This window comes from Podarcis muralis, chromosome 1 (genome assembly GCF_964188315.1).
Source record: "Podarcis muralis chromosome 1, rPodMur119.hap1.1, whole genome shotgun sequence".
NCBI lineage: Eukaryota > Metazoa > Chordata > Lepidosauria > Squamata > Lacertidae > Podarcis > Podarcis muralis.
This window is the reverse complement of record NC_135655.1, coordinates 65,046,334-65,067,065: the sequence shown is the minus strand read 5'-3', so window position 1 is coordinate 65,067,065 and position 20,732 is coordinate 65,046,334. Positions and strand designations below refer to the sequence as shown.

At 41.0% G+C, this 20,732-nt stretch overlaps 1 protein-coding gene across 6 annotated transcripts in view; it reads right to left on the bottom strand.

Annotated features, from left to right (window-relative positions):
• The window catches only part of HIPK3 (homeodomain interacting protein kinase 3), a 64,054-nt gene that overhangs the window by 4,857 nt on the left and 38,465 nt on the right, over positions 1-20,732 (bottom strand). For 4 of the 6 annotated variants that reach the window (XM_028730435.2, XM_028730445.2, XM_077930119.1 and 1 more), the window contains exons 3-16: positions 14,978-15,101; positions 14,039-14,158; positions 13,296-13,382; positions 11,763-11,947; positions 10,094-10,253; positions 8,880-9,003; positions 7,525-7,643; positions 7,043-7,164; positions 6,786-6,947; positions 5,428-5,724; positions 4,972-5,112; positions 2,746-2,975; positions 2,281-2,408; positions 1,790-1,927 (exon numbers count right to left, since the gene is read on the bottom strand). In XM_028730435.2, the coding sequence (XP_028586268.2) occupies positions 1,790-1,927; positions 2,281-2,408; positions 2,746-2,975; positions 4,972-5,112; positions 5,428-5,724; positions 6,786-6,947; positions 7,043-7,164; positions 7,525-7,643; positions 8,880-9,003; positions 10,094-10,253; positions 11,763-11,947; positions 13,296-13,382; positions 14,039-14,158; positions 14,978-15,101 (2,137 nt within the window). The remainder of the gene's footprint in view (positions 1-1,789; positions 1,928-2,280; positions 2,409-2,745; positions 2,976-4,971; positions 5,113-5,427; positions 5,725-6,785; positions 6,948-7,042; positions 7,165-7,524; positions 7,644-8,879; positions 9,004-10,093; positions 10,254-11,762; positions 11,948-13,295; positions 13,383-14,038; positions 14,159-14,977; positions 15,102-20,732) is intronic. The other 2 variants (XM_077930122.1, XM_028730463.2) reach the window with 1 other exon arrangement.

Sequence of the window (20,732 nt, the reverse complement as noted above, 5' to 3'; positions counted from 1 at the left end):
AATATAGAGTTTCCATCTAGTTAGGATTGGAATAGCCTGATGGAATTATCCACCTTGAATTTGTCCATTCCTTTTTAAAGCCATGCAAATTAGTGTTGGTCAACACGTACTGCAGCAATTACAGCTCCTAATTTTAATATTTGTTGACCTGGATCCAGAGTTTTTTTAAGTGAAACTTTGATCATAGAATATTCCCACTGAAGGGGGGAGCAGGCAATTTTTACTTATGTCTGTCCCTCTACAGCCCTCTGAAAAGCTACCCTAGAAGGTTGGAGGACCCTCTGGAACCATGTGAGAGGCGGCACTGGAGGCTCCAGGGGAAGGAGAAATTGGAAAATTGCTTCCCTCCTTCTCCCCCCCCCCAACAGAAGCCTCCACTAAATCACAGTTCTGCCTGTGAATGGAAGGAGCTCTTTCATTTGCAAATCCAAATCCATTGTGTGCAGTCGTGTTTTTTCTCCTATTCTGAACCTGGTGACCCCAAAATCCTCATACTGTGACAGGAAGAACAGCCTATCTTCTGTTCCACCCCATTTTATAATGTTGGGACTGGCGGAAAGTGGAAAACAAAATAGTTCTGGGAATTAGACAAGACCTCTCATGTGAATGGCTTGAGAGCCAACAGTCAATGTCCCCTATTATAAGAACAATTTATAGACTATGATGTATGGCATTATGAATTAAGAAGCTCAAAGCTTTTTATATGAATTATTGATCACATTATCTGACATTGGATATGTGATGCAATAGGAGAAGCAGTTCAGAATACCTTCAGGTAAATTTGACTATATTAGTTTTGAAGTTTCGCTCTTGAACCCTGCCCCTTAAAACCAATCTATATGTAACATCACAAATTATATTGTGCACATCTATATATGGAAATACAATGAGAGAATTTCAACTAGATTTTTTCAAAGGAATCTACAAACTCATGAATATATGAATAACCAATTTATAAGTTATGCTTCTCAATATAGTCATGAGACTTCTAGAAAACTTATCTATGAGTTGAAAACAAGCACACATGAGTCACAAATTTTGTAGCACAAAACACAAATGAATGCATGAATAAACCAGATCCACACTGATCCAAAGCACCAGCAAATATGCTTAAACAAAACAAAACTTACTGGGTAACACTTAGACTTTGGCCCACTTTCACATTCAAATGAACCATACTATTTGTGTGTGTGTGTGTTCTCCTACACAACTATGGTGTATGTGTATGCATGTTTGTATGTCCCAATGTAAATACCACAACTACGCAAGTAGGGCAAATCACACAAGTCCCACTTATCCATGCCGTTGTGGTCATGTCACATATACTGCGGCCTTTCAAGGTATTGCCAGAGCCAGTATTTGAATTAAATTAACTTTTCTCAATGGCTTTGTTTAAAGCCTCTTTCTTGTTTAAGAAAAAAAAAATTATAACTATGAAGGAGCAGCTCCTACACAACTTTTTGAAGGAGCTCTCAGACTTGAACACAATGGATGGAATCAAAGAAAGCACTAAGGCAAACGTTCTGTCGGCACAAACATTTCTGCTTGGGAATTGGGAAGTTATAGCCCTCTCCTCCCACCCTCCACCCACCCACCAAATCTGTTTCCAACTCTCTGGAACAGACTCGGTGAGGACATGGGCCTACACAGGCAGTGAAGGGGGGGGGGGGAATCCCATTGTGAAATGCTTGCAGTGACAGGACTCATTAACAGAATATCGCCCAAAATGTAGGTATAGATACAATTTCTTGCTGTATGCTTAACCACTCGCAACATTCACAGAAAATACCACTGTACGAGTCCTCAGTATTATCTGGTGTGTAAAAGGTATCCTCAGGAAAGCATCTACAGAAGAGTGGCAGCCCCTTAGATAGGTAGGTTCAAAGCCATTTAGAGCTTTAGGTCCAAACCAGAATCTTGTGTTACGCTAGAAAAGAAATAGAGTGTCAAATGCAGACTCTGGAAGATTTATGTCATATGTTTGTAGTGGTCTACTCCATCATCAGGAACTGGGATATCAAACTATGTATGCACTGCAGTTGCTATTTAGACTTCGAGGAAGCCCAGCATACTGCATGTTAATTGTCTCTACCTGATATCTCAACCAGTCTGAAAGTTTCTCTTTGGTTAATTTGATTAAAATTATAGTTAACAAAGGTCAGTATGAAAGATAGATGAAGTAGTGGGGATGGGTTTGAGTCATGTGTGTGCAGTAGATTTCAACATTAAAATATCTGAACTAATAAAAATATCTCTACATTGCAATATTTACATACATACCTGACTGAGGTTTGAGTGCTGCTGATGGAATGCTGATATCAATTTTCGTTGACGATTGCCCAAGCCAGAAGGATGGTTTGTTTTTATACGGGCAGATCGGCGTTTTACCAGTGGTTGACAGGTGGTAACTAGCAAAATATGAAAAGATCAACATAGGATACATCAGGGTTGCTTCTAATGTTTTCACTTTATTCATCTTAATGGTAAACATTAAAACTGTAAAACATTAGAACATTCAAGGGAGAAGATAACAAACCACACACATCCCATATTATTATTGGTTCAGAGGGGAAGTGCACCCCCAAAAAACTCTCCGGAGTCCCGTCCCCCCCCCCCCCCCGAGACGGTTTTTGAGGATACAGGAGAAGAGACAGGAAATGATCTGTTACCCAGGTGGTCCCCCATTCATGTAATCTACATTGAACAAAACGTGGCCAGCACAGAAAACACATAAGCACCAATTACCTGCATTTGTAATTTGCTCATCTGCATTTAACCTGTTCTCTATCCTCATTGGTGGCACCACCACAGTACAGACAGCTGGTTTGGCTTCCAAGTTAGCTGAGGTTCTTGTTTCTGGGTTTTCATTGGTGTCTTCTGCAAAACTATTTTCTAGGAATGGACTGTCGTGGCCTGAAGACTCTGAACTGGGAGAACCATCCACGGTGTCACTTTCTTGTTCATCATCTGACATACTACAGAAATAAAGTAAAGCACCATTATGAAGGGTACATCAGTACATCACATTCATTCCTTCTGCAGCAAACATCCAAAAACAAAACAAAATAAAAACAGGAAAAATTAAGTTTAAAAAGGAGAGCTGAAGTTCTTGACTCTAAACTTCCAGCTTTCCAAAATCAACCCAGGTTTCATTCTATAAACAAACTACTAGGGAAAGTGTGGACATCTTCAAAAAACCAAGGAGCTTCAGATCTGTACATAAAATGTACCTTTCCCCAAGAAATCAACCAATACTTATGAATGGAGATGCTGCACTCTTATCCCAATTCACTCTCCCCAAGACCACTTTTCACTAGTTTAAGCAACTTCTAAGTTTTTATGACGAAAGAGCAGATAGAATGTGTATTTAGTTTTGTTTATTGTTTTCTCTTGTTGCTGATGGTTTTGGTTACAGTTAATGTTGCTTTTGGGGGGCTGGATGTTTCATACTGCTAGATTTAGTATTGTTTGGTGTTTGGAAAGTACTGTTGATATTTTACTCCATAATTATTGAAGCCACCTTGAGAGTTTTACTCCTAAATTCAGCCTAAAAAATGTTTAAAAATGAAATAAACTAACAGTAAAATAAATGTCAGCCCTGATCTACCAATCTGACTGCTGGTCGATTTATGGTGGCACTCACACCAGAAAAGACTTTAATTCTGCCAGCAGACCACACCTAGAGGAAGGGAAGTAGATGCCCCCAACCAAAACACAGGTAGTGTCCATGTATATTCCACCTACCATCATTCAGATGGCAGCAACCCTGTTGCAGACCCCAATGAAGCTGCAACTTCATTGCCATTTATTATCCATTCTAGTGACTGTAACAGCACTCTAAAGCTAAATTAACTTCATTTACCCTAAGTGATGTCATGTAGCCAAATCTGAATAGCTGCATATCTATGTTACTGCTGGTAGGTAGGAAAGGGTTATCTTTCAAATAAAAAGTGACACCAATTCTGTAGCTGATTAGGACTACAAACCAAGTTTAAAAATGTAAGCTTGGGGGGACTCTTTAATCTAACAATTGGAGGTGGTGAAGCCCCTTTTGCATGTCAAAAATATTCACTGGAGGACATCTGGCTCAGCCCTAGCAATTCCTTTCATCTTTTTAATTAGGGTTGCATAGTTGTCATGGCAATCGTTGTCAGGGCAGCAAGGTAATTTTATAAAGGATCTTTAAAATGATCACAAATCCACGATTTTCACAACTGCACAGAGCTGCTCATTTGAGTTCGCTCTGCAATACTTAATTATTTAACTCAACAATGGATTTAAATTTATATCCAAGAATTAGTGATGCAACTGAGCTATCACCATTAGATTCCGAGAAAACCACAGAACCAGTTGGGCGTACAGTAATAGAAAGGTGCTGCTGACCGTTATCTTTAAGATTCATTATTTTCTATCTTCAGAAACGATATGATTGGCATAACCAATCATTACATATCAGGAAGACTCCATCTCTATGGTTTTTTCCCCACTGCCTATGGAAGACCTTCCCTTTTAAACAAGCCTTTTAAGTGACAATCTCTGTATTGGATTTGTAATTGTTTTTACATATGGAATGGTTTTATTTTTGATATTTTTTTACTGTAACTTAACAGATATTTGATGGGAAATGATTCATCCACATACTCAAATAATACATATATCTATCCAAACAGTTATGTTAACAGAATTATCAAGACTTTACAGAAGGCTAACAGTGACAGGCAATATCCAGCATACTAAGGCTTTTCCTTCAGGAAGCTTTATTACCCTAACCCTTGTTCCAAAAAATCCAGCACAGAAGCATTGTCACATATACAGAGAGAAACCTCTGTTGAGGCAGGTATGATCAAAACATTACACTATGTAAACATTACACTATGCTTAAGAATGCTTCCAGAAATAGGTTTTAGAAATTGGACTCTGAGGTCTTATTGCCACACAGGGACATCAAACCCAGTTATGTACATTTCTTACCTGTTGGGCCTTTTGCAAGGGGATGGACTGGACTGTCCAGAAGAACTAGAGCTCAAAGTGCTGTCAGGACTGCTTAATGAACACACACGGTCAATATTTAGCGTACTCTGGCAAGCTTCACAATCTAGGCTCCCTTTACATCTGAAATACAAACATACATACATAAATAAAACATTCATCCTGCACACTTCTCGCTAAACATCTTCTAGCTGCATTGATTTAGTGCCAACTGTGTGCTAAGCTATACTACCAAGACTGAAAGCTGTGAAACTCAAAGAGGTGTAACAACCTGCCGCCTAGAAGTGGCAGCCGTGTTCCAAGTGATTTAAGCTGATTCAAGTGAATGTACTGGTGCTGTAGATTTAGGAAGCTCCTCTTACTATCACCAAAACACCAACTCTCCAGCACAACCCTGAGGAAAAGGGGAGTTAAAATAAGCCCAAAGCTACTACTTACTCTGCAAATGAATGCCTTTGTGCCACATCATCTTCATCCGTGTCACTGCTGATGGTGATCACACTGACTGGTGGGCTTGGGGAATCTGCAATAATGATAGCCTGTCGCTGTTTGTTTGAAACAGATGAATCAGGGTCCTGCCTGACGGGTGGTTTGCAACAGGTGCTTTCCTGACCAACTGAGTTACAATTGTCCTGTGTTTCTACACAGCTCAGCTTCTCACCAGCCTTTCCATTGCTTATCTTTGGAGACACAAATGCTGAATTTTGGATATTGGTATTTTGTAACACATTACTCCTGCGAAGAAGACATTTATTTAGACATGTCAGAAAGATGTTCTTTATCAAACAAATGCAGTAACTTGACTTCACCCTCCCCAAATTGACTCAAACTAGAACGTAAGACTTTGAAACAGCAATGAATATAAATCAACACATGAAACATAAAACAATGAACATACAGGTAACACTGTAAATGTTGTTTTCCAGAGCAATCATGGAAAACGTTTCAGGTAACTATTGCATATCACAAGCAGGGTTGTTCAGATGCTGCAATGCAAGGTTCAAAGTTGGATTTACCAATGAAATGTAGTACAATACGCTGAAGATACCATTCTCTTAAAAAGCAAAGAAGGAATGAAGAAATGCTGGCTTGGACACCATAAACATTTTTGAATCAGATTCAAAATCCACTGAAATCATCAGGAATTGTGTTCACTGACTTCAGGGGACATGAATCAGGGGTTACTTAACATAGTGTAACTGTCCTTCCCGGTCTTACGTTTCTCCATTACTGAAATGTCCCATACCTTTGTAAATAACTTCTGTAGTGATGGGGCACATTTTCTCCACAGAGCACTTAAAGTGTTTCTTGCTGCCAGCAAAAGAAAGACTATTCTTAATACTAATCTAAGTCATATTATAACTATTATACAATGTCTCTATTTTCAATAGTCCAAATTTTACAATTCCTCATGCACATGAGTCTAGGAACTGCTAACTGCGTCTACCTGCAATTCTTAAATAACCACACCAAAGTCTATTTCTGCAGATAAATATAGTCAAAGCCACTTTTGTCACAAGAAGAGAGAAGATCAAAGGGCAGCAAATGCTACTTTACATTATTTCCCATTTTGTTACCATCCCTTGGTTTTCACGGGTAGGCTTCTGATCAATTTGAACTGTAACACAGTATTTAATGTTTAAAGAAATAAATGTTCTAAACAAACTAGTTTGAGGTGTAACACCTTGGCGAGCATGCAGCATTCATAAATATACAGCCCCTTTTTAAAGGGATTTTGAAAGAATGATTATTATTTTTTACATCTAAATGATCCACAGGCACTGTATAAAACCAACCTGTTCTGGCACACTTTATTTCTCTTGGTTGGTGTGGGCTGAGGCCAGACTACATGTGCAATGCCCACACTGATTGGTTGAGGAGCAGATAAAGTTATTTGATTGGTTAACAGAGACTGTGTCATCACCGAGTTGTAATGGTTGCCATGGGGAATCATCTTCCTAGGGAGAACAGAGAAAAACACATCCTTATTAAAATATAGCAGAGTTGCGTACTTCGTTTTCAAGCACAAAATCAAAATACTGTTTTGACGTACCCCCAGTCTCCAAGTCTCTGTGGACCAGCCACAGAATCAGAAGCTAGTGTTGTAGGAGGAGCCACAGGCGTCACTTGTTGCCATGCTGGAAGCAGGATCTGCTGTGTTCTGTTAGACCACGTCTGTTGTAAACACATAAAGCGTTATGAATAACTACATCCCAATATGTTTAGCATCCTTTTTTCAAATTAGGCCGCTGGTCCATTTAGCCCAAAGTACTGTCAGAACAGACTGGCAGCAGCTCTCGGACGACTCTGATAACAGATCTTATCAGTCCAGCTGCCCAAAGGTCCTTTTACATAGTAATGCAGGGAGTGTAACGCCGAGACAGATTACATGCAAAGCATTTGGCCTGTCACTAATCTACAGTCCCTCTCGACTGATGTGATATTACTTCAAAATCTGTCAAGCTAATTCATGTTTATGACTCTGAAAATGTGAAACCTCTGAAAATGTGAAACCTACAGCATCAAACAACATACCTGAGAAAGGACTCCTCTTATCTGGAGTGGCTGTAGGGTTGGGGCCTGTGTGACCAACGGCACTGCATTATCAACTCTTACAGAGTAACCATTGGGCTTCCCATGATTAGCATGAATTCCTAATTCACAAATATGAAAAGGGGAGTTAAGATTGAATCCAAATTCATAAAAGGTTAGCATACAGAATTAATTTCTGAGCCTGATGCAAACTTTGCTCAGGGAAACATTGCTCAGTCCAGGGATCACCCGGGGCCAAATCGCTTCTGACCTGATTCCTAAACCATAATCTAGCAATCAGAAGCATCCCCCAAAACTCCTCACTCTCCTCATTTCTCCTTCTGCACCATGGCCAAGATGGGACTGAAGCAGCCAGGCTCCAATCTGCTGCAGGCCAACCAGAGAATCAGAGGATAATGCTGTAGTGTAGAGGGGCTACTTGCTTCCATGCTGTTTCCATCAGAGGTGGGCACCAATAACGCGAGTGCCAGCATGCCACAAATTAACCAAACCTGAAACACTTCACTTGAAACACAGTGTAGCAGTCAGCACAAGAAAGGTATCCTAGCCAGAAAATTATAAAAAAGTCTGTGTCGCCTATGTGAAATAAGCCCTTCAGTCATCAGATGTATCCTTTTTAGTTCTGGGATTAAGCAGAGAACATATGTTGCAAGCCTTTCACATCAAGTCCTATTAGACAGAGGAGTCATCGCCTGTACTTGGTGTTCAAAGAAATTCCACAAAGTCTGCACTCTTTTAGCCCTACATTCCTAAACGTGATTTTTAAAAATAAAGGTGCATAGCATAAATTATGTCAAGGAAGTAAAAGTAAAAGTGAATCTTCAGCAACAAAGGGCAGACAGACTACAGAAGGATCCATATTAGGAAACATGACCCAGACAGCAACCGTCAAGGGCTGACAAGCTAAAAGAGGGAACACTGAGAGGCCCACAGTGCTTCTGGATTTTTACCATGTAAAGTAAGATTAACGCTGAATAAGTGTAGGCTATGGATTCCAACAGGTATACTCAAAAACGATAAGACAACTCATGCATGAGGTCCATGTGATTATTTTGGTTCACTGGAAGGAAGTGCAGTGGGATTTAGATACAAAAGTGAGGAAATTTGCCTCAAAATGCAATAATATGACTCCACTATCACCTTTCCGTTTCATCTTCTTGAAAATACTTGTCCACTAGAGTTCTCAATGTTATTAGATCATCCAAGGAAAATGGAAAACCTGGAGTAAAATCTTGGCTAATTGTAGTAGGTTTTATCAAAAGCCTGAATTGACGATTCTTTGAACTACCAAGTGAATATCTAATTTTATATCACGTGTCATTTTAATTGCCTCATACCTTGGAGAGTAGGAGGGCATATAATCAGTGTCTGTTGAAAAGCATCATTGCAACCAAATTGAGCCGTTCCTGCCTGCAGTGGTATTCCATGGTGCATAACTGAATGGGCAGATCCTGCCAATGCCTGAAAATAATAGGTATATTATAAGTTAACAAAATGATTGCCACAATTTTCACATGCATTTTTTTTTAAAAAAAATCTCAAGTTATAATGTTGCATGAGGATTATGATGTTCATGCTTTTGCATGCAGCAAAAGCAAATCCTAATATATGAATATCATGTTTATAGCACATGCCAGCACACTGAATATTTCACCACATGGGGGCACTGCAACAAAGGATTTCTTGAGCAGAAAACCTTTGGCTTTATTTTGTGAAAATGTCTTCCAAGAGAACTACTAGAAAAGGAACGTAACTCATCTTGAAGAGCTCGTTCTCCACGGTTCTCTACCAGGCTGGCATTTAGAGCCACAACAGAAGGCTCCTCTCCTGGCCCATGTGGACAAGAGAGCAAGTAAGGGGATAAGTATGATAAATGCTAAGAGTGCCATAGCAAAGTCTCAAGGCACTCCTGGATTCCCAATTATTTATACTCCCATAATACAATTCCAGACTCTGAAGAGCATCAAGCTAACAAATAGCAGCAAAAACAAGAAACACAGATGCCTCGGTTGCCAGCTTAGCTTCCACATCTTTACCCATGAGGAGATTGGTATGATTCTGACATAGTTTCAACTTTTGGATCTCCCCACAGGGGAAAATGTGACTGTTCAATTTAGGTTGGTGAATATAATAATAGGAGTGATGAAGCATTTGCATTTCATCATATCCAAAGCCACTGTGTGCCAAAACAATGAAGAGCTTATTAGCACTTTTTAAAACTTAACAATTTTTATAGTGCAATGAGCTTCTGTAGCTAGTCTACTGCCTAATATGCACGAAATGGACAGTGAATATGTTGATTTATCTTCTGTTTAGGAGACATGATTTCTACCTCACCTTTTTATTCAGAAGTATGTCATGTGCAACTACATTGTCCAAACCATAACAACCATTCCCTTAAAACCAGATACATCTTTATTCCCCCTCTTAGAAAGGCCTGCCGCCTTCCAATACCTTAAGACACCCCCCTTTTCATTATCTTGCATGATCTAAACCCTGGGATGAGGGTGGAAGTGAATAGGAGACCCAAAGTGAAATCAAAGGTACTTACCTGACTTCGTACTGCACCAATCTTGGCAAAATTAGCTGAGAGATTTGGTGCATTACCTGAAGCAATTGGTCTCAGGTGCACTGTTTTATTGCGATTATTTGTATCATATGAATTGGATCGGTACTTGCAAATGTCCATGATATGAAAACAGGATTTCACTCTGATGGCGAAGAGAAGAAAGAATGATTTGTGAGGAAAGTAAGTGACAACAACCACAAAAACCCACTATAACAATCACAGGACTGGCCCAGACTATTTTCCTTAGAGACTAAACAGGTTAAAAACTCAGTCTCAACTAGGGTTGAGGGGGGAGAACCCACACAAGTATTTTACTCTCATTGCCCTGGTTATGGTTTAGCCACACTACAGCTTACCAGTACCATGGAAATGTGCTGGCTCCCAAAGAGAAGCTGATGCCCACTTTGCCCCTCCCTCAGCCTTTTAAATCAGTGCAGTGTGGCATCTTAGTCAAAGTTTAGCTGCCTGAATCCAGGAGCAGAGTTAAGCTCTCTTCTCCCTAACCATGATCTATAGCCCAGAACAAACAGTGGCTGTAGACTGTGGTTAAGAAAGGAAGCTGAAGCTTGATCCCTGGGTCAGAGGACACACTAAGCCAGGGGGCTGCCAACCCAGTGCTTACAAAGGCATTCACTGTAGCCCCACAGCAGAGCTTTCTTTCTCTTTTGTTTTAAAGTAATTCTGCAGTCCTCCTAGAAAGAATGTCATGCAGTAAAAGGTGCAGATACTCTTCTAAGCAATTTCTGTCTGGACGGTTGTTCCTGCCTGTCAAGTGTTTTAAGCCAATGGGAGAAGTGAGAGCTGTGATTGATAAGTGAGTTGTCTGTTTTCCTATCTCCATTAGTACACTTTTCCTGCTTCTCTCTTATTTTCTATTCCTTGCCATTTCCATAGGATGTCCCTCCTTTCCCCCTAGCAACTACAAGAAAGAAGATTCCACCTAAACATTAGGAAGAACTTCCTGACGGTAAGAGCTGTTCGACATTGGAATTTGCTGCCAAGGATTGTGGTGGAGTCTCCTTCTTTGGAGGTCTTTAAGCAGAGGCTTGACAACCATATGTCAGGAGTGCTCTGATGGTGTTTCCTGCTTGGCAGGGGGTTGGACTCGATGGCCCTTGTGGTCTATTCCAACTCTATGATTCTAACTGTTATGCATCTTTCGTGTGTTGGATTCATCTGAGATCAGGCAGTCACTACAGTATTATTCAACTTTCTGTGTACTTTCTGTGTGGTTTGTTTGGTGAATTTTCCTTTTACTATCTTTTTGGAACGGAAAAGAAAATACAAGAGTAAGAATAAAATGCTTGCCAGCAAGTGTTTTGTCTTTTTATTTGTGACTATGAATGTGTGTGGCTGGCTGTGGTAATTCAAAACAATTCCTGGATTCAGTTATCCTTTATTTTCTAGTTCTAATATAAAGCAGCACACCAGCAACAGGCAACATAGCAACCGAGACTAACTAATGCTTGTGTATGGGGAAAAGCCATAGCTACTGAAACCCTGGTTCTGTTGTAATCTGCACTAACCAGGAGAATGTGGCCCAGAATCAAAATGCACAGGAACTACAGCAAACATAGCAGCATGGGTAGCATGGAACCCTTTCAAAATGGCTTGCCCATGATTATTTTTACAAGTGTGTTATACAACATACTGGTTGCTATGAGGAAAATCAAGGAGGTGCTTCATGGTAATAAAAGGATGGTTCAGTGTGTCAACTGGAGTGATTCTTGAGTCAGCATCTATCAACAGCATTTTCTTCAACAGGCTGACAAACTCTCTTCTGTCTGCTTTCTCTGCCAATAGGTCACTTCCTTCTAAGTCCATCACCATGTTCACCTGGTGTTGAACGAGTAAATGTCAGAGTGAAAACAATCAGGCGTTTATCATTCATCAATAACAACATTTTCATTCAAATATTTATATCCTGCCTTTCAAGATATTATTAAACTCAAGGCAGCTTCGTATAAAAATATAAATGACAGCAAAATCATAATTAAATTCCACAGTAAAACAAATAGCAGTAAAACAACACTATACAAACAATTATCAGTGGCAGCATATGAAGTGTAATTTTTAATTACATTGCAAGCAAAACCTCATTCTATGTGCCCTTCTACTTTGAAAAGTACTGGATGATAGAAAGAAGTGGCACAAGCTTTAGGGGGAGGAGAGATGGAAATGTCAGCAAGCCTCAAAACACTTTTATATATATAACAACATTTAAAAGGGTACTATTAAAGAAACAACCATGCTGCAGAGTACAGGCTAAATATCAACTTAAGTAACTACAGTATTTGTAAAATATGGTTAGAACCTAAATGGCTGCATTCACACAAAGGGAAGAATTCAATGTAGGCACAAAGGATTTTTTTCTGTCAGCACAAGCCTCTCCTCTCTTCATCCTATGCAGTTTTCTGGGGGGTTCCCTCAATTCCCCAAGCCAATCTGGGGCACAAAGCTCTGCTGCGCTAGTAGACAATATTTCACCGGCTTCCGCTAGTGGGATTCATTCATGAATTTGGCCTGGAATGCTAAGCCATGATTTAGTGCTACATGCACAAACAGAAAGGAGCCTATGTAATGCCTCAGTCTCTCATGGTTCTCTACATTCCATGTGGCTGGGAGCAGAACTTCACCACAGTTAAATTTCATTTTCTGGTTTATCACTATATGTAAACCTGGGATAAACTCTGGAAGTTTCAAAAAAAAGCCAACTTCAAACCATGGATTATGAACAGTTCATTTTTTTAAAAAGCCTAGTAAAATAAAGGAAACTGCCAAATGTCAAGTGTCATTCTAAATTACCTAGCTTTACAAACCTTTGGAGGCCATGTAGTCACTAGGTTGTAACACTATTCATTGAAATTAGTAGGGGGAAAAATATTTCACATGCAGGTGGGACTGGCATTAAAGAGGTGATGCTTTATAAATAAACAAAAATTGTCATAATGGGAAAGCAAATCCATGTGCACTGGTGAAGCTACCATGGATGAGTATGGATATAAAGACATCAGGTATTTTAAAGTAAAAAAAACCCCCAAATTAAAATAAAGGGAAAATCTTGAAAGTAGATACAGGGGAGCAATTCCCACAAGTGAAATTAGAGGTAGCTAGTCACAAATGGTAGCTAATACATTAAAAAACACACAAACTGTATACATTAAATGCATCTGAATGTACTCACATGCACTATTTCATCCAAACTGTTGAAAATGTACTTTCGGGCCTCTTTGGATTTCATCCCTGTCTCTCGTTCATGTTCTTCCAGTGTCTTCAGAAATGTAAGAAATGGATGGTTTAATTATTAATATACTGGGGAGGGAATCATTCTGCGGCACAAAGCAATAGCAACCTACAGTAGGCATCACTGTGTTTTCTGTTTATTGCTGTAAAAATATGGCCTTTTCCAAAAATGGAAATGTTCTATGTCTAAGAGAGATGTGCAGGGCAACTCGTTTTAATCAGCTATGCCATTTACCTTAGTTCCTAGAGTTGATCCAAATGTTCTCCAGTCAGTATGAAGCAAGAAGCCAAAACTTTCTCCAGTCCCCCTTCCCCTTGGCAACCTTACATTTTCCTGACAATCTGCAACCCTTAATACCACTTTGTTTGCAAGATAACCCTTCTGCAGAGTAATAGTGACATGACCATACAGCCAATCAGTTTTTGCTATGTGATGCCTATCGAGTTCTATCTTTGCCTGAAGCACAACTGGCGGGAAGGCAGTGTGCCAACACAGAGGGATGTGCTTCCTAGGCCCCTCCCACAAAACTGCTTCTTCCAATCAGCCACCAATACAGACCAACCATGTGTTCACAAAATATACCCCCTGTTCTGCTTCAGCTGTATTCCTCCTTGAAGGCACATGTATAGCCAAAAACATGGACGGCAGGAACTCCTGTCTGCGCTTTCAAGAATTCTTAGTACCTTTAATCTCCAACTAGAATATGGTGCATCTGTTTCTTTACAGAAAAACCGTGTGGTCTTCGTTCCAACGTTCAACAACTGCTCTGGAGGTGAGCCTTGTGTCTGTGAAATGTAACGAATCTGAAAAGTGAAAAGAAGTGCGACTTTTACAAATACATTGCTGTACACATTCAGTGGCGTAGCGTGGGGGTGCAGGGGGGGCCGGGCGCACCGGGCGCAACATCTGGGGTTAGGGCAAATCCACAGGTTAGGGGGCGCAAATCCACGGGTTAGGGGGCGCAAATCCATGGGTTAGGGGGCGCAAATCACTTGCCTTGCCCCGGGTGCTGACAACCCACGCTACGCCACTGGTACGATTGCGTCTTGACTGGTGGTTACTTCCAGGGATGGTGGGTACGTGCAAAAAGGTTTATACCTGAGCTGCCCCCCTTGGGATCACCCTTACCTTCCAAGTAAGCTTTTACACTCTCTGCCTGCTTACTAGGCTCTGGGATGCTCTTGTGTGGGCTCTTGCAAGATCTCACAGGGCCATTTGAGTTCTTGCAAGAACATCCCAGAACCCAGTAAGAAATTCTGGGGAAATCGAGTGAAAAAGAAGCTTTTAAGCTCTTTGCCTTGCATGCAATTAATTTTGCCAGCTTTCAACCACACAAGGTTGAAATCGTGCACAAGGTACAATCATACTGTATACAGTTATGATTTTGAATGCCCGCACCACCATTATCCTGCTTAATGCCAATTATCCAATACTGCAGTGCTTCAAGAGCTTGACTCAAAGGGAGTTATTTTAAACCATTTTCTTGGTGTTTTTAAATATCGGTGCACAATTATTTCGTCTGTTCAAAGTCATATGACAAAATCAATGAACTCTAAACTCCAACTGACTAAACTGCAGACGTAAACAGATAAAAGTATCTCAGATCATCAAGTTTCTACTACCTGGTCATATTCGAGGGCTCCCGGATACAGTGGCCATCCAAGGAATAGCTCAGCAATCACACAGCCCAGTGACCACATGTCTATGGCTTCACAAAACGGCAAACCCAATATGATTTCTGGTGCTCTGCAAATAAAACAGGGATGGTTAATGGATATTCTACATAAAAACAATAACCTGAATAAAAACTGGAATTTGGAAAACATTATTTAAATAATTGTAAAAGTCAAATAACTTTGTTTTTTCTGTAAGGTAAACTGTTCTTATTAAATCCCCCATCTTCCCATGCAGACCATACTAGTTATGTGCCATGGAATCTACAAATTATATGTTATTCTGCTTCATCATACTTTACCAGTTGTGGCTTTCAGTATCTGGGCTATTTTTACTGCAAACACAAAAAGGTTGACACTTACTCTGTAGTAAATTCACACAGTGCTTTATTTTTCACCTGAATGTGTGTGAGAACTTGCATTGTGCTTTACTTTGCACATAGCAGTATCTATGGAGACATGTTCTTCAAGTGTGTGCTAGCATTAAAGTTTAGTAAAAGAAATTAACTGAAAACCAAAGTAAAAGGATACTAAAGCATATTCAACAATGCATCATGGGCACAAGGTTAGGCCATAAATATTTCTTTATTTAAATTTACAGTTCACCCATTCCCAACAATTACTGAATTTATTATTTATACATCAATTAAATTTATTATTTCGCCTTTGTTCCTAACATTTGCACGAATCCAGATGTTTTGTTGACTGTGAAGTGTAGCACTTTTTCTTTATTGGGCAGAAGCTTGATTATAAAATGTGTGTGTCCCATGGTTAGGCTGATGAACTAGGACAGAAAGAAACCACACTTGCTAAATAAACCATGGCTTACATAAGAACAGTTGTGCTGGATCAGACAAAGCTCATCTAATCCAAGACAGACAACTCTTCATTTACGCATTTGGCGAGCTGGAGGGACAGTGTGGTTTGCCCAGCTGAGCCGATACAGGTGGCTCCCTATTCTATGCTATTTCGCAGGGAGGTTCTAAACATAACCCTCACGTAAATGGGGAGTCACCTGTATCCTAGTGGGCAACAAGATGCCTGTGAGAAACCTGCAAGCAGGGCCTGAGTGCTATAGCCTTCTCCATACATGGTATGCCCAACAACTAGTATTCAGAGGCAGATCACCTCTACACAGCCATCCTGGCTAGTAGCTATTGATAAGTCTGATTCGCCATGGATATGTCTAGTTCCCTTTTACATCTTGTGTTAATGAATTTCAGAGTTTAAATATGTGCTGTGTGAAGAAGCATTTCCTATTTTCTTTTCTGAATCTCCTAACAGTCATCTTCATTGGATGCCCCCAGGTTTTAGTATTATGGTAGAGACCTATCCACCTATCCAAACCTCTTGGTGAGATCCTCCAGGCTCTTCATTATTTTCACTGCCCTTTTCTGAACCTTTCTGAGCTCTCTGAAAACCATTTTTGAGACGCGGCAACCAGAACCATACACAGTATTCAAGTGCACTTCCATATCACAGAGTTATATGATGACATTATGGTATTAACAATATTACAGTGGTGCCTCACAAGACGAAATTAATTCGTTCCGCAAGTTTTGTCGTCTTGCGATTTTTCCGTCTTGCGAAGCACGGTTTCCCATAGGAATGCATTGGAAATCAATTAATGCGTTCCTATGGAAACCGACTTCAGACCAGGTCCGAGGACAGTCTGTCCCCCGACCTCTTCTGAAGGCTGGGGGGGGGACCAAGGGCTTTTCTTCCCACCCCCAGCATTTTAAAAAACCCCGGGACAGCGGGGGACTTCTCCGCTGTCCGGGGCGATCTTAAAATGCTGGCGGGTGGGAGCGAAGCCTCCGCTGCCGCCCGCCAGCATTTTAAAAAGCCCCGGGACAGCGGGGGACTTCTCCGCTGTCCCGGGGCGATTTAAAAGCCCCCGGGAAGGCAGGCAGGGGGGACAAAGACTTTTGCCCCCCGCCAGCCTTCAGAAGAGGTCCAGGACCTCTTCTGAAGGCGGGCGGGGTGCAAAAGTCTTTGCTCCCCCCGCCTGCCTTCCCGGGAGAGCGGAGAAACGCAGCGTGTTTCTCCGCTGTCCCGGACGGCTTTTGAAGGCAGGCGGGGGGGGGGAGCAAAGACTTTCGCACCCCGCCCGCCTTCAGAAGAGGTCCTGGACCTCTTCTGAAGGCTGGCGAGGGGCAAAAGTCTTTGTCCCCCCCTGCCTGCCTTCCCGGGAGAGCGGAGAAACGCAGCGCGTTTCTCCGCTGTCCCGGACGGCTTTTGAAGGCAGGCGGGGGGGAGCAAAGACTTTCGCACCCCGCCCGCCTTCAGAAGAGGTCCTGGACCTCTTCTGAAGGCCGGCGGGGGGCAAAAGTCTTTGTCCCCCCTGCCTGCCTTCCTGGGCAGGCAGAAGTCCCCCGCTGTCCCGGGGCTTTTTAAAATGCTCTCTCCGCTCTCCCGGGAAGGCAGGCAGGGGGCTCCCCCCCCCCCCGCCTGCCTTCAAAGGCCGTCTGGGATAGCGGAGAAACGAAGGCTGGTGGCGGGAAGGCTTTGTTTTGCGAAGCGCCTCCAAAACGGAAAACCCTTTCGTCTAGCGGGTTTTCCGTCTTGCGAGGCGTTCGTCTTGCGGGGCACCACTGTATTTTCAATCCCTTTCCTAATGATTCACTGACCAGGTCAGTGTGTTACAGTGGAACCAATTCATTCTGAACATCCGTAATGGATACATACAAAGCCCAGAAAGACTGTGAATTTAATTTTTCCTCATATACCGTATTGGCCCGAAAATAAGCCACACCTGTAAATAAGTCGCTTTTCAAATTCAAGGGGGAAGAAGAAGAAAAGTCAATACCCGAATATAAGTCGCTCCTTTAAAATTCCGCAGGCATTCACACCCGTTCCGTTTTACCCTATGTCTGTTTCAGCAGCGATATTGTAAAAGCCAAGTTTTGTAAGGTTGCGAATTTAAGCTGCACTTTAACTTTTCACAGTCGGAATTTGGGGGGGAAAGTGCGGCTTATCTGCAGGCCAATATGGTAATAATGGTTGAGCCCAGGGAGTTTCCTCCCCAATAATTGACTCCATAACACCCACATGGGTTGGAGCAGGGGAGATTCCACATGTGCCATGAAATATTTGGATCCAAACATGTGCATATTTTGTAACACAGAATATTCATCCATTGCCCATCTGATTGTATTTTTCGGTAAATCAATTCAAGACTTTAAAATTGCAGAATATAAATCCAACTGAAAAATTAGTATAGGAAGGAAAACTGCCTGATGTGATCAGAAAAGTGAAATTAATGAATGCTATAAAAAGTGCAGCATTGTTTCCATGAATCTACAAATTCTGAATGTCAACCCTTTGTTGGAAAATACAAACAGAAAGAAAAAAGTTCAAAGAAACAAGTGAATTCTCATTAATATGTAGCCAAGAACTTATTGCTAATAATGGAATAAGTAAAAACTGCATTTTCAATGCGGTCTGGCTGACATTTCAGTTGGGTGCCATAAAAATAAAAATGATCCTTCAAGCAGCTTAAAGTCAGGAAGACTACCAAAGACAGCTGTTAATTCAGAGAACTTCAAAGTCACATGCCTTCCAGAAAAGTATAATGCACTACAGACTCTATATATTTAAAACCTGTTTCATTTCCTAAAATGGCATGACAATCATGCTGAAGAAGATTCCCATCAAAAGCCAAAAATGGTAGCAGCAAAATCTCTTTATTGTGGTATTTTTACATGTTGAATTTAAATAGCTCAAATATTTCTGAAGTGATGGAATGACTATTTTTAGCAGACACTTCAGCAAGGCACTACTTTAGAAAGGGGGGTGTTTTAGTTCTGAGGACCACATTAGAAGTATCTCATGTCATGATTGCAGAAGCTGTTACAGGTTTTTATACTCAGTAACTCAGGAGAAACTTAAAAGACTGACCAACCAGACAGTAAATCAGATTTCAAATTAATAACCAATTCTGGGCAAATCCTTTCCAACATTTTGCTTTTAGTAAATCAAGAAAGCAGAACACCATGCCTAGCTGCAACTGAGATACTAATATTTGTATGACAACTATGCCACATTACAGAGCTAATACAACAGCAATTTGCTTTGGAATATACAAAACATGGTTTATAAATGTTTGACACTCACAATACTGTTACAATAATTTGGCCCTGAATGTTCACAATGCATGATGGCTTAATCTACTCATCAGATCTATATTAAAGTATAAATATCTATAGCACCTCTTTTGTACAATATTTCAATTGTACCAATTACATGATATTTTAATTGTGTACATTGTACGTCTCTTAAGAGACAACTGGTGAAACAAAGTTTAGTCATTATGACTGAACAAAACTAAGCCTAAAAACTGGATTATGCTAGGTGGAGACTAAACAAACCTTTGGCACAAGTTTAATTAGAGTTTAATTTTTTTTCATATGCAAAACCAAACAAAAGTTAAAAGATGCTCATTGAGAGCACTATTTTTATTTTTTTCAAAAAAAGGATAAATGAATCAGCAGTGCGCATTCCCATCCATCCCCCCAAATACTGGTTTTTGTGTTTGGGGTGCAAGAAGTATACTCGGGATGGGTAAATCGCTATTCTATTTTTGATCAGAGAGATACTCAAAGAGCTTTTGAAGCACAACACAATGGAATGGTGATCTTCCCTCCTCCTCCTCCTCCCTTGCCACAAGCTCAACAGGAGAGTTGAAACTTGTCCTCTGAATGGCACTTGGAACCTCTCAATACAACCATGGGGATGATACCCTGTTCCTTTCCCAGCTCTGTGCTTCTGAGGCAAAACCAACATGCTTGCATTGAAAGCGCAGAAATCATTCCAACATCACCTACTCAGTAAGGAGGAGAGCTGGATCTTAGCTTTGGCACACTGCGTTGCTGAAGCTCTTATAGCACCTTAAAATATACAGCACAACTGGAGGAATGATCACTCACCACCCGCTCCAGCTCCCTGTTTGGGAGGCGGTTTGTGGCCCTTCTGTGTTTCACTGTACCTTTGAGGTACTGTTAGTGCCTCAGATAAGCCATCTAAAAGCAGATGAGTTTGGAGAAAAGAGAAGTGCAGCACAAGATCAGGTACACAATCCTGCCCTTTACAGTGGGTTCTGGCAACACAAACTGTTGGTTGGCTATTAAGGTAAGCCAACATCTGTGGGTCCATGTTTTCTTCTGTTGCCAGTGAGTAAGTTACGTTAAGGCATCCTCCGTACTTTGCCAACAAGCTAATAATTCATTTTCACAGCAGATTTAATGCAGAATGCAAACATCCACTAGTATGTACTAGAATATACAGTGGTACCTCGGGTTATGTTACCTTCGAGTAACGTAATTTTGCGTTGCGAACATGGCAAACACAGAAGTGTATACTTTGGGTTTCGCAGTGCACGCATGCTCAGAAGCGCTGTATCGCGCAGCGTGCGTGCACAAAAGCGGCGCCTCTGGAGATGGACTTTTCAGGGTAAGTACGGACCCCCAGGATGAATTAAGTTCGTATCTGGAGGGTCCAGTGTACTCTGCTCCCATCCATTTAACACAATGAAATGCTATCATTAAAGGAATCTATGCCATAAAAACATGATAATTTGTTAATCATAATGTAAATCAAAACACATCTCTCGTTTCAGTCATTTGTTTTGCTCACAGGTGTCACAAATTAACAGCTACATTGAATGGTATATATTTAAAGGGCAGAACCACAGGTGGGTGGGCAA